This window comes from Aythya marila, assembly GCF_965140915.1.
Source record: "Aythya marila genome assembly, chromosome: 2".
NCBI classification, from domain to species: domain Eukaryota; kingdom Metazoa; phylum Chordata; class Aves; order Anseriformes; family Anatidae; genus Aythya; species Aythya marila.
The window spans coordinates 140,665,664-140,679,564 of record NC_139043.1 but is presented as its reverse complement, the minus strand read 5'-3'; the positions used below and the strand labels follow the sequence as shown (position 1 = coordinate 140,679,564).

The 13,901-nt window shown below is 36.3% G+C and overlaps 1 protein-coding gene across 3 annotated transcripts in view; it reads left to right on the top strand.

Moving 5' to 3' along the window:
* The window catches only part of CSMD3 (CUB and Sushi multiple domains 3), a gene marked incomplete at both ends in the record, with an annotated part of 682,849 nt that overhangs the window by 329,249 nt on the left and 339,699 nt on the right, over positions 1–13,901 (top strand). For all 3 annotated transcript variants that reach the window (XM_082754088.1, XM_082754087.1, XM_082754086.1), the window contains one exon: positions 2,900–3,012. In XM_082754088.1, coding sequence (XP_082610214.1) covers positions 2,900–3,012 — 113 coding nt within the window. The remainder of the gene's footprint in view (positions 1–2,899; positions 3,013–13,901) is intronic.

Below are 13,901 nucleotides of genomic sequence, written 5' to 3'. Positions count from 1 at the left end.
ATATATGAATATAAACTTTGGGGGCTGTTGTGCTCCGTTTGTATAAGTAATTTCTCATATTAAAAATGATCAATTAAGACAATGATGGGCAACTTATACATGAACTTTTAAAACCTCCTAGCAAGCTTAGTATGGCAAAAGAGGATAGCATAGAATGTCAATTTTTAAGTTCTTATCAACTATTGTAGGTGAGCTCAGAAATGTGTTAGTATAGGGAAGAAAACTATACAAAAAAACTTAGCAATATATTACCCAAACCAGTTATGATTATTAAAAAAAAAAAAAAAAGCACTGAGTTTTTCATCAGTTTTCATATAAGACTACTAAACTCTATTCTTAGATGCCTAAACTCTATTGACTATCATCTCATTTTTACTAAGCAGCAATTCACCAAATCTTACTAACATTTAACTGAAGTATTGTTATTTAAATTAAATTAACACAACGAGGCACAGTACAAAAATATTTTAAATTTTGATGGATGTAGTACATTTTATTTAATTAAAGGTCCAATTTTATTTCATTGTTGATATTTTATAAAAGTATTTCTGATGATGAGACCCATGTTGGGGAGAAGTGATGGAATTGCAGAATTAAACTTGTAATCCATACATAGGAATTCTAAATAATTTTATTTTATTAAGGAGTTATTTAGAATTGTCAAGTATTAACATGTAAGTGAATCTGTTTTGTAGCTAACTAGAGAAATATTGTTTTTAAGAATAATTACTATGAGGATACTGAGAAGGCAGAAAGCCCCCCAGTTAATTATATAAATATATATTAAAATATTAAATAACAGTGTAAAATCAGTCATTCAGTCACATGTATTGTTTTCATTTACTAGTGGATTGATCACCGGTTATTCTGTGATCAGAGCTATCAGAGTTGTGGTTATTAGGTTAAAAATACCTTTAAAAATTACATAGAAGATGGAGCATAATTCAGTTCTTAAAAAAGCTTGTAAATATTTTCTTCCCTGAGCCAATCACACTTTGCCGAAGATGTGATGCACAGCAAATAAATCAGATATTGTAGATTTAGATTGTAAATTTTAAAATAATGATTTTTCCTCCAGCAAACTGCTGATGAACATTGGTTTGAATATGTCTGTTTTTTCATTTGGCATTTGAATTATGCTTTCTAACTTGAGAATTGCAGTCCTGGTGATTCCAGGACTTCCACTAGTATGTAGGAAAGGTCGTCTTGAAGAGGGAAAGGGGGAAAACACCCTGCTGAGTGTCATAACTATTGTTAAATTTTATAATAAAAAGGGAGGCATCTATCCATTTATGTTGTTGACAGTGTTCACTGATCAGCTTTTGAAAGAGGTTTAAGAACCTACATCCATAAGTGGTCTCCACAGTAGAGGAAGTCTATATATATATACCGCATAATGGTATTTTTTTTCTTGATCTTACTGCTGGCCCCAAAATCTTCCCAAATATTGTACACGGATCACTAAGCACTTAAAACAGAACTCTGTAGGTCTTGCAGGTGCAGAAGTAACAGATAACCCGTGTCTCTCTGGAATCAGTGCTGATTTTCTTTTCTTGCAGAAAGTCGTTCCCTCACTGACAAGTTTCTCTGCTTGTTAGCAACTCAATTGATGCTGAAGAGCTATAGAAATTTATAGCTGCTAAGAATTTGACAACTATTTTTTAAAATGTGTAACTTAAAATACCAAATGTAAAAGAGCAAGGACAAGTTATTTCTGTGTTCTCTTTTTTGACTGTTTTCAAAAAATGCATTTACAAATTGTATTTTTGCCCCATGTACTATTTCATTGAAAAATATGGTTTCTGAAAAAATGTGTATTGAAAAATTTGCATTTATAATTTACTTCAGAAAATAGAAATAACAATTTTTTGTGTGTGTGTTTTTTGTATTAGGAATTCTGTCTGATACAACAAAGAGATTAATATCCCCAACGGTCTTGATATTCACCAAGTCTGCTGTCAGTCACCATTGACAGCTATAAAACTCTGTTAGCTGTTAACAACAATGTTGTTTCTGAGTAACAACAGAGTTAATCTTTCAATTTGGCATAGTCTGAAACCACTTTCCCTTAGTGTGGGAATGAGCAGTTAGTACATCATTTTGGCCATGCAGTTACTTGTTCAATTCTGGCAAGAGTCTTTGTAGTAGCTCCATCTGTGAACACAGATGTGGGGATTTAACAGGAGTTTCTCCCACAGCAGAACATTTTATAAAAAATAAATAAATAAATAAAAAAGATCAGAGGGGAGAACTAAAATTAACTACAAACTGCATGATATATTTTAAATAGTCCATTTTAAGTTTCAGCTAGCTTTAAAAATAATTAGAACTGGGTTAAAAAAAAAATAATAAAAAAAAAACCACAGTTTTCACTCATACAGTCTTGTGCTTGTGATTCGTTTTACAAGAATAGAAAATGTTTTGCTACTTTTCAACATTCTGTTCTAGCTGATAAACTTTTACCAAATTTCAGGCAAAATTTTGTGAAAACATCAAACTGCAAGTTTTAGAATATGTCCTTTTTACTATTACACTATGCCATTCAGCAAAGAGGATACACATTTAGAATTGCATTGAAATTTGAACTTTGAAACTATCAAATCTATATTCATTGGATCCTTGAGCTTAGTATTAGCTCAGTTGGTGTGAGCTGACCATGATGAAATAAAAAAAAAAAAAATCCATGAAAATTAGTTAAATTCTTGCTGTCCTGGGTTTAAATATCAACACTTACAAAAAGCAAAAAAATAACCTGGTTATTTGATATTTAATATATTTTTTATTGTAATTGTACTTAATTGCTACTGGTATAGTGGAAGTTCTTTGAGACTGTTATTAAGGTTTCCTTCTTGACTTTTACATCTGGTTTAGTTTGTTTGTGTTTGTTTTCTGTCTGTAGGTTAACTGGGAGCTTTGTACCAGACTTAATTGTGAGCATGAGTAATCAGATGTGGCTGCATCTTCAAACAGATGAAAGTGTGGGCTCCATTGGTTTCAAGGTTAATTACAAAGGTAACAATATATTATTAGAAGCAATTTTAAGTGTATACCAAAATTAATATTTTGAAATGTTTTTATTTCATGGTTTTCTTTTTTATCTCAATTCTGTTCCTAATTCTGTTGGTTTTCAAAACAAGAAAATGCAAATTAAGTGGACAAATACACAAAAAAATCTCTCTCTTTAGAAGTCTTATGTCATATGAAATTGCTTTTTATTTACTTTTTATTAAATGTGTTATAACAGCAACTGATTTTTTGGCATATAGATTAACATTTTTGTGTTATTTCACGTCAAAAAGATAAAAATGAAATGATATGACTATTTAATGATAAATGCACAAATAAAGCATAAACACCTACGTGTTTTTGAAACATTCATTATACCTCCTACAGTAGAAAAAACAAACAAACAAACAAACAAACAAAAACAGAAGCCAGAAATTGGAATTACTTAAGAGTTTTGGGACAAGACAAAGAAAAAATGACCTAATAGTGTTCCGTATTGTCTAAAAGAAGTGAGGGATCTTTAATACAAAACATTAAACAGCTGTTGCTATCTAATTCTTCTGGGAGAATGTATAATTTTCATATATCATGGACAGCAGAATAAGCCAAAAAATTACGAATATCATACGTGAACACTTCTGAATTATTATAGAATAGTTACATTTATTATTTTAATATCAAATTTGACATAGTTGCATATGTTTCTTGAAACAAATTTTAAAGTTACACGGTCCTTTCCTGCTGCCAAAAAGCAATAGAGTGTGTGATAATTATTTTCCATAAGGGAAGACAAAAACGCCAGAAGCTGAACCAAATATACAACAATAATTTATGAATAATTTGGAGAACAGGGAGAAGGACTGAGGTTCATCATTCTGTGACAGGAATGGAATTATGAGAAGCAGGAGGTTAAGGAACAGGGGGGAAGCTAGGTACATCAAAAGAATGACAGATGGAATGGATAGGCATATTGGAAGTCAACCTGTAAAACATGAGTTGCTCTTTCTTTATGTCCCCAAAATTCTTTTGGCTGTTGGCATGTATTGTTGTTAATATACAAAAATATGAAAATATGAAAAAACCTTGAACCATAACAAAATGGAAGTGGAATCTTTATGTATCAGAGTTTGAAATATTTTGCAGAACTCCAGTACTCATTGACTTTATTTACTTGATTTTTCTTTTTTTTAAAATAAAATTAGTTTTAATTGCAGCAATTTTAGTTTTCAGGGGGCAAAGGATTATTGTTTAGTGTCTTAAAATGTGTACTATATCTTTTTTTATTCATGAGCTATTTTTAATTCTTATAAACACTTGTTCTGCAAAAATAAAATTAATTGAATATGAGTAGGTAGAGGTGGACAGTATTGGTGACTATTCTCAATTTCATCTCCATATAATCAATTTTAATTGCATGTACTTAAACTTTGAGTCTGTATCTATTTTCTTATGCTGATACTTTATACTAGGTAACTAAATAGCACGTGAATGCACCAAGCTTTCAACAAATAGATATTTTTTCTTTGTTTTTGTTGTTGTTGTTGTTTTTTAATCTAGAGTACAGGGTAAGATTTTTGTATCAGTTTCCTTTGCTTTTATTGTTGAGAAGGTGTATCATTAAAATGCCAAGAAACAGCCAATATTTCCTTTCATAAAATATTTTTGAAGTCCATCCTGGTAGTGATGGTAGACTCTGAATAGAGAAATTGAAACAGATAATGTAACATGTAACAGACAAGAAGCAGTTTTGCAATTACAGAAATTTTTGAAGTTATGATTTGGCTTTCAATTCAGAGATTCATTTAAGCATATGACATATCACTGCCTTCTGTACTAATAAATAAGTAAATAAAATTGCAAAGACTTTCAAAATTTTATGCAACTACTTAACAAAACTATTTTTCTAAGTTTCAGGGTTGAAGGACATTTTAGTTTAAATGACTATATAAATTATTAAGAACGCGTGCCCAATTTGCTTGTATTTCTCTTTAATGGACTAGATGAAATAACGTTCCTAGAGCTTGGCTCCTTCTGTCTCACAGTTTCCACTACACACACAGACACCTTAACTATGGCTAATACTGTATCTATTTTTATATATTATATATTTAGATCCTGTAGGATTCTGCTTACATAAGAGGTGCAAATACCTTAGCATTTTAGATTAGATCCAGCAATTTGTTTTGAAGTGAATCTTCTAATCACTCCGCTTGCTTCACTTTTCATGATGGAGAAATCCCGAAAGGCACCAGGTAAATTTCTTTGAGGCAGTTCACAGAATGCACTTGAATAACATTCATGATATATAATAGCTGCATTTAGTCTGTAAGTCCTAATAAAGTTGTCCAAAGTAAAAACAGAAAAACAGAGTGAAATTTTATAGATTGTATTGATACTATATCTTCTGTTACTTCACTCTACAGTCTTGTTTCTTTTGGAACTAATTACTTGATAATGTACTCATTAATAGCCAGAATAAATTCCCACTGAAATGTTTTGATGCCTAAATATCTCCTTCTGTGAATCTTGAAACTCAAGGCAGAGATGTGCCTGCCTCGTGCCATCAGAATTCATGGAGACATTCTTCCATCCAGTTGATACTTATGTCTGAGTCTGGGAGGATTTTCAAGAATATAAATTGTTCCAAGTCCTCTGTGGAATATGAAGGGAGGAATGAAGAGTTGTGGAATGTCACTACCCAGTGCTCTTTACTCATTGTCCTCCAAAATGGTTTACTTGCCCACGGTGAAGACAGAAGGTCAAATCCTTTCTGACTGTAATAAGATGGAATGCATTTTCAATGATTAAAAATAGAAAAGTAAGTTCTTGAATACTTCTGCATTCTCTAATACAGTAGATTTTCAGCTGAAGAATTATTTGAAATTCAAAATATTACAGAAAGAGACAATTTATTCTCTTTTGCATATCTGCCATTTGAAAGAATCCAGAAAGTATTCATGAAATAATAATCTTTGACGTTTTCTAGATTAAGATGTCGTGTATGTAGACATTTTATGCTTTTAATACCTAGATCTCATTACAATTTTTGAAAAATGAAATAGAGATGCAAACATTTAAGAAAGATTAATATTTTAAAGTAAATGTGTGTTTTGTTTTGTTTTGTTTTTAAGTCCTATCCCAGTGTCCAACTAAATAAAACAACAACAACAAAAACACCTACTTAGGTGAAAAATAAATATCAGAAATGGACAGGAGAGAAACACAAGCCCAGATTCATTATAGAGATATTTTTCTATTTTTCTGTTCTCTTTCTGTTGTGTAATGTGTTTTTGTGTTTAAAATGTTAATGTAGATTTTATGGGTTTTGTGAAAGTATGGAATAATTACAATTCTGAAATTGTAAGTTCATTATTTCAAAGTCATAATTTTCAGGATTCCTTGACAATCATTGTCCTTCCATTATATATGGGTTATGACTATCGTGCTCATACTATTATCAAATAAAACAAGTAAATATTTTTAGGCTTTCCAAATCACTGTTATGAAAGGAAACTACAAATTAATAATGATTATTGATAGGTTAAATGAGTAGTTTACATCATTCAATATTTCAGGAAATGATGCAGTTTCAGGAAATGGGCAGCAAGCTAGCCAGACTCATTAAGAGGGCTTTAAACTAGATTTGGTGGGGGAAGGGGTTGTACCTGTAAGTGACTCAACCCTTGAATGACAATACTTTAAAAAGCAGGGAAACACCTGTGAATCGTCCCATAAGAATTAGGAAGGACTCCTCTAAAAAGATGGTGCAACCCATAGCCTAGCTGAAGTGCCTCTACACCAATGCATGCAGCACAGGAAACAAGCAGGAGGAGTTGGACGCCACAGTGCAACTAGAAAACTTCGATCTAATTGCTATCACAGAAACATTGTAGGACAAATCGCATAGCTGGTATATTGGAATGGAGGGCTACAATCTTTACAGGAGAGACTGGCGGGAAGGAAGGTTGGTGGTGGGGTCCCCTCTATGTTAAGAAATGTATCGATTATGTACAGTTCCCTCTGAGAAACAGCCAAGAGCAGGTTGAAAGCCTGTGGACAAAAATTAGGGCGGGACCAACAAAGGAAATCATGTGGTTGGGGTCTACTACAGGTCACCCAATCAAGAGGAGCCTGTTGATGAGGTCTTCTTGCTCCAACTACAGGAAGCATCATGCTTACAGGCTCTCATTCTCCTGGGGGATTTCAAGCACACAAATGTTTGCTGGGAAAGCTAAGCAGCAGACAATAAGCAATCCAAGAGACTCCTGGAGTACATTGAGGACAACTTTCTCATCCAGGTATTAGACAAAACAATCAGAGGAGAAGCGTTACTGGACCTGGTGCTCATCAGTGCAGAAGAGTTCATTAAAGAGTTTAAGACTGGAGGAAGGCTGAGTTACAGTGACCATGCCCTGGTTGAATTTGTGATCTCCAGGGAAATGGGCCTGGCTAAGAGCAAAGTCAGGACCCTGAACTTCAGAAGAGCCACCTTCCAGCTGTTCAAAGAATTAGTGGATGAGATCCTATGGGACACAGTCCTTGGGGACAGATGATCTGATCAGAGCTGTCAACTCTTTAAAGATATTTTCATTGGAGTGCAAGGGCTCTCTATTCCCATAAGTAATAAATCAAACAGGGAAGGTAAGAAACAGACATGGTTGAATAAGGATCTGCTGGTCAAACTTAGGCTAAAGAAGAAAATGCATAGGCGGTGGAAACAGGGCCATGTGCCCTAGGAACAGTACAGAAACGCTGTTTGGATGTGCAGGGATGGAATCAGGAAAGCTAAGGCACTGACAGAACTAAACTTGGTGAGGGATGCAAAGAATAACAAGAAGGAGTTCTACACTGGCTGCAAAAGAAAGACAAGGGAGAGTGTATCACCTCTGACAAATGAAAACAGAGAACTGGTAGAGGCAGATGTGGAGAAGTCCGAGATACTTAACAACATCTTTGCCTTGGTCTTCACTACTGGTAAGGATTTCCACATCTCTTGAGCCCCTGAACCTCTAGGCGGGGGCTGGGGGAGCAGATTCCCTCCCACTGTAAGCAAAGAGCAACTTTGGGACCTTCTGATGCAACTTAACAACTACAGGTCTATGGGGCCTGATGACATGCATCTCAGGGTCCTGAGGGAATTGGCTGATATAGTTGCCAAGACTCTCTCCATCATATTTGAAAAGTCCTGGCAGTCAGGTGAAGTCCCTGCTGACTGGAAAAAGGGAAACATCACTACCATTTTTAAAAAGGGTAGAAAGGAAGACCTGGGGAACAACAGACTGGTAAGCCTCACCTCTGTGCCTGGCAAGATCATGGAATGAATCCTCCTGGAGGCAATGTTAAGGCACATGCAGGACAAGCAGGTGATCTGGGACAGCCAGCTTGGCTTCACTGAGGATAAATTGTGCCTGACCAATATGGTGGCCTTCTATGTTGGAATGACTATATCAGTCAACAAAGGAAGTCTGACCGATGTTATTGATGTTATCTACTTGATAACAGACTGGGAGAAGAACTCATTGAGAGCAGCTCTGCAGAAGAGGACTTAGGGGTTCTTGTCGATGAAAGGCTTGACACGAGCCAGCAATGCATGCTTGCAGCCCAAAAGTCCAATTGCATCATGGGCTGCATCAAAAGAGGTGTGACCAGCAGGTTGAGGGAGGTGATTGTGCCCCTCTACTCTGCCATCGTGAGGCCCCACCTGGAGTACTGCATCCAGGTTTCGGGCCCCCAGCACAGGAGAGATGTGGACCTGTTAGAAGGAGTCCTGAGGAGGGCTATAAAGATGATTGGACAGCTGGAGCACCTCTTCTATGAAGAAAGGCATGAGAGAGCTGGGGATGTTCATCCTGGAGGAGAGAAGGCTCTGGGGAGACCTCATTTTGGCCTTTCAGTACTTAAAAGGATCTTGTAAAAAAGATGGAGAAGGACTCTACTTGTTTAGACAATGATAGGACAAGAAGGAATGGTCTTAAACTAAAAGAGAAAAGATTTAGACTAGAGGAAATTAGGAGGAAATTCTTCACTGTAAGGGTAGTGAGGCACTGGCACAGGTTGCCCAGAGAAGTTGTGGATTCTCCATCCCTGGAGGTGTTCAAGGCTAGGGGCCTTGGTCAATCTGATCTATTGGTGGCATCCCTGCCTATGGCAGGGGTGTTGGAGTTAGATGACCTTAAAGGCCCCTTCCAACCCAAGTGATTCTATGATTCTGCAACTCTATGATGCCATTTAATCACAGTAGCTCTTCCTAAAGCCATGGTAAAGGGGAAAGAAGCTGAATAAAAATGGATAAACAGGCAGTTTCCAACATATTTAACACTCAAACTAAAAGTTCCAGTTCATCTAGAATTGAGGAAAAAGTAGCTATACAAAAGCGACGTATTCATAAAACTGTGGCATAGCTTTCAAAGACTAGAAAATAGTACCATTTTTTTGTAAGATCATGTGCTTTTTGAAGAAACATGTCTTTATTTCATTTCTCAAAAACTGAATGAAAATGTAGCAATAGAGTACTAATAGCTCTTGGAAATTTTTGTGTGAGAACTCTTGAATTGCAGTATCTTTCATGCAAAACAGCTTCCTTTTCTAATTTTGGATATATCTGATTTTTTTATTTTTTAACTAGTTATATGTTTTATCCACGTTTTCCAAAGACACTTTTTACCATTGAATTTGTGGAAGTTCAGAATAAAATAAATAATCACAGTGACAGTTCATAGGAAAAAATATTTTAAGGAATGAAGTCAAAGTCATGGAAACATATTCAAAACCATCCTGCATTAGCATATGTGCATAAGCTGAGCTTCTGTTATTCCTCTTATCCATAAGACACTATCCTCTTAGGGCTGAAATAAGAAAATGCGTTCTTAACACTCAGGGTAGTCTAGTTCTGTCAGGTCCTTATATCACACTGGTTCTGAGCAGTGGTGAGATGTGAGGGATTTTTTATTTTTTATTTATTTATTTTATTTTATTTTTCTCAAGGTAACTGACCTCACACTAATAAAAACTCCTGAATCAAGTAGGATTTTTGACATCTCCACCTTTTATCTTTTATCTGCACATTTTTATTTTTTTTTTATTTTTTTTTTTTTTAAAGTTTTGAGATATATCAGAGATACTTTAAACTTAATTGTATAAGAAAATAAAGGTTACTTAGACTGGAGTGTAATGATAAGGTTTACAATAGGCTTGTCTAAGATGTCAAGCTAGATGAGACTGAGGTAAAATAGTGAATTTAAAGTGAAGTAGATTTCCTTATTCAATTTTCTTCAGAGATGATCTAATTCTAGGGTTGGGAATTACACTCTGACACTCAGTATTTAAAAAGATTTCTTTCTGCTTAAAGCATAACTCATTCTGCTTGCCTGCATGGCTTCTGTGCCTGAGTGCTTGGGGTACTATTGTAGCCTGGGGTAGCCTTCTGGAATTTGTCATCCACATTTCATCCTGTTTTCATAGCAGTAAACACCCAGTTGCAGACATATCTGTGTATGGGTTTTCTTTTGTTTTTGTCACAGATGTTTTTCCAGGATTAACTGCCCAACAGCACTTGCTTTTCTGTTGGTGACAGAACACTGAATAGTCTGCATTAGGTAGACAGCTTAATACAGTTTTAGTCCTCTAACTGTGTTTGCAAACACAAATTTCAGATGTGCAAAGTAAGATACATTTATAGTAATATAGGCTTTAGAGATATCTCATCTGATATCTCTAAAATGTAGATGATATCTCATCTACAAGTCATGAGAGTAGCCTGTCTCTTCATGTCTGTTCTACTAAAAACACAGCTGTAATTATTTTTGTTCATATTATTTTAGGCTATTTTCTAAATGTATGTTACTGAACTCAGTGAGATTGTCTGGTCAGTTTCATTTTGTAGTTTTGTGTTTTTACAAAACTTTGTTAAATACTACCTCATTCTTGTTTAATGATGAAGTAGAAAGTGAAACATTTGTACTTTCTGCACTTCAAAATCAAGAATTAAATACATGTCAGAGCTCTTGTTTCCAAACTGTTCAGTCTTCCTTGTTTCAATTTTTGTTCTCTTGTGTTGTTTCCACTCTTTAGATAATTTCTGTTGCCTTTGTATTCACTGTCCTCTGTTTGTTGTCATATGATTGTATGTGTTTTGTGGTGTGTTAACTAGATTAAATTGTACCAATGATTTGTTTAATTGAATTCTAATACCCTCCATTCTATTCCTTGTGCATCCTAACTGTATTCTGCAGAACAAACAACAAGCATAGTTCCACATTAATGGCTAAAATCTTTGTGCTAATTGAATACAAATGATTTTAAATTTTGTAAGTCTCGGGAATAGTTCAAATACTCAAATACAGATACTGTAGTATAGTCTTAAAAAAAAAAAAATAGTACTTTACACTTTTAGTGTAACTGTACTAAAGCATAGATACTTCATAAATATAACACAACTTTTTTTGTACCTGATTCAATTTTTGCTGAAAGTGTGTTCACAAGTGTTGCAACTCAATCTCATTCCTGTTTTGCATCTCTCTTGAATATATTAAGCAAAATTATATCCAGTACAGAAAACTGGGGCATCTTCCTGGCTAACTTTTTGCCAACCTGCGTTATTTTACTCTTTGCTCTTCCTGCTTTGTAGCTCACAACTCTCATGGCAAGCTTTTTCAGTGGAGACCTACTCTGTTGGTATTATCCAAATGTTTTATTAATCTATTTATCTCAGTGTATTGGACATAAAGTATAAGAGCTCCAGTTTGTAATCCCTACATTATAAAATACATAAGAACAGTTGTACAAAGTCATACTAAATATCCTTTTATCCAAGTACTGCTTATGGAAGAGAGAACAAGTAATGATATAGTGTTGCTTCTTTGGAATTATTTCCTATGCTCCAACAGTTTGTGGTACAGAGACTTCCTAAGTCTAGTCAATTTATAATAAGTAGCTCTTGAATGCTTTTTCATCCATGACTTGTCTAATTTTCATCTTAAGCTCATGCACACTCTTAGTATTCCAAATTTTTTTATGCTGGAGAGGTTACAGTGCAGTAGTACCTTTTTGTTCATGTTGGTTTTACTAGCTTCATCTGATGCCTTTTGATTCTTTTTGTAGAATGGGCTGTACTTAATCTACCATATCACTGCTTACTCAGTTTTGCAGGACCATTATCTCTTCACAGGTGGTTGTCAACAGTGCTACTCTGCGTAAGCTAATACTATCAGCAAACTTGGTCATCTCATTAATCATCTTCTTTCCAGAATATTTATGAATATATTGTCAAACAGGATGCATAATACAGAAGTCCATTATTTAACTTCTCTACTCCAGAGGAAGCAACCATTTTACTGCTACCATCTGTTAAATATGTTTTAAATAAGCATCCATCAAGCCTGCACCTAACACAGAAATTCTAGTCTCTGTAAGAATCTGTCATAAGGTACTTCCGCAAATGCCCTTTGAAAGTGCAAATATTTTACTTAAACTGGACTTCTCTCATCTCTGTGCCTTCTAATCTCTCTGAAAGCCTTTGGAGGCTTGTAACGCAGGCCCTTCCTTTAGAAAAGCCATGCTACTTTGTAGATATCTTTTTTATCCATATGTTAGTTCACAAGGGAAGACTGGCTGGTATCATCTATCTGGACTTCTTTAAGGCCCTGGAACCGTCTCACACAACATCCTGAACTCTATAGTGCAGAGAGATGGATTTGAAGGGAGACAGAGTCTCCCTTCATTGTAGACAACGCCTCTATGTCCAGGTCCATGACAAATAGTGTCCTTCAGGGGACTTTCTTGGGACCAGTGTTGTTTAATGTCTTTAACAGTGACATAGACAGTGGGATTGAGTGAACCCTCAGCAAGTATGCAGGCGACACCACACTAACTGGTGCCGTTGGTACTGTGGAAGGAAGGGATGCCATCCGAAAGGACCTCGACAAGCTTGAGAAGGGGGCCCACAGAAACCTAATGAGGTTCAACAAATCCAAGTGCAAGGTGTTGCACCTGGGGCAGGACAATCCCAGACATGAGTACAGGGTGGGTGAAGAGCTCATTGTGAGCAGCCCTGCAGAAAAGGACTTGGGAGTTCAATGGATGGAAAGCTTGACATGAGCCGGTGGTTATGTGCTTGCAGCCCAGAAGGCCAACTGCATCCTGGACTGCATCAACAGAGGCATGGTCAGCAGGCTGAGGGGAGTGATTTTCCACTTCTACTCTGTCCTTATGAGGCCCCATTAGGAGTACTGCATTTAACTCTGGGGTCCCCAGCACAAGGAAGATATGGACCTGTTACAGCTTGTCCAGAGGAGGGCCACAAAGGATGATCAGAGTGCTGAAGCACCTCTCCTCTCTCATTCCCCCTTCTCAAAGGGAAAGGGGATGAAAATGCAATGGAAAGGGCTCAAGGGTTGAGATAAGGACAGGGAGATAACGCAACCATTATTGTCACAGGTGAAACAGACTCAGTGTAGGAAGATTAGAGATTTTTATTGCCTATTACTAACAAGCTAGAGAAGTAAGAAACAAAGAAAACAAAATAAAAACACCTTCCCCTGTCCACACTCTTACTACCTCCTTCCCCTGAGCGGTGCAGGGGAACAGGGGAATGGGAGCTGCAGTCAATCTGTAGCACTTTGCCTCTCCTTCAAGGTCCCTCTCTGCCCCTGCTCCATGTAGGGTTTCTCCCACAGGATGCTGTCCTTCCTGAACTGATCCCATGTGGGCTGCCCACAGGCAGCAGCTCTTCAGGAACTGCTCCCACATGGGTTCGTACTGCAGGGTCTATTCATCAGGAGCAAACTGCTCCAGCACAGGTCACCCACAGGCAGCAGTTCCCCCCCGGATCACCTGCTCTTGTGTGGGCTACTCTCTATGGGCAGCAGCTCTGGCCTGGGGCCTGCTCCTGCAGGGAC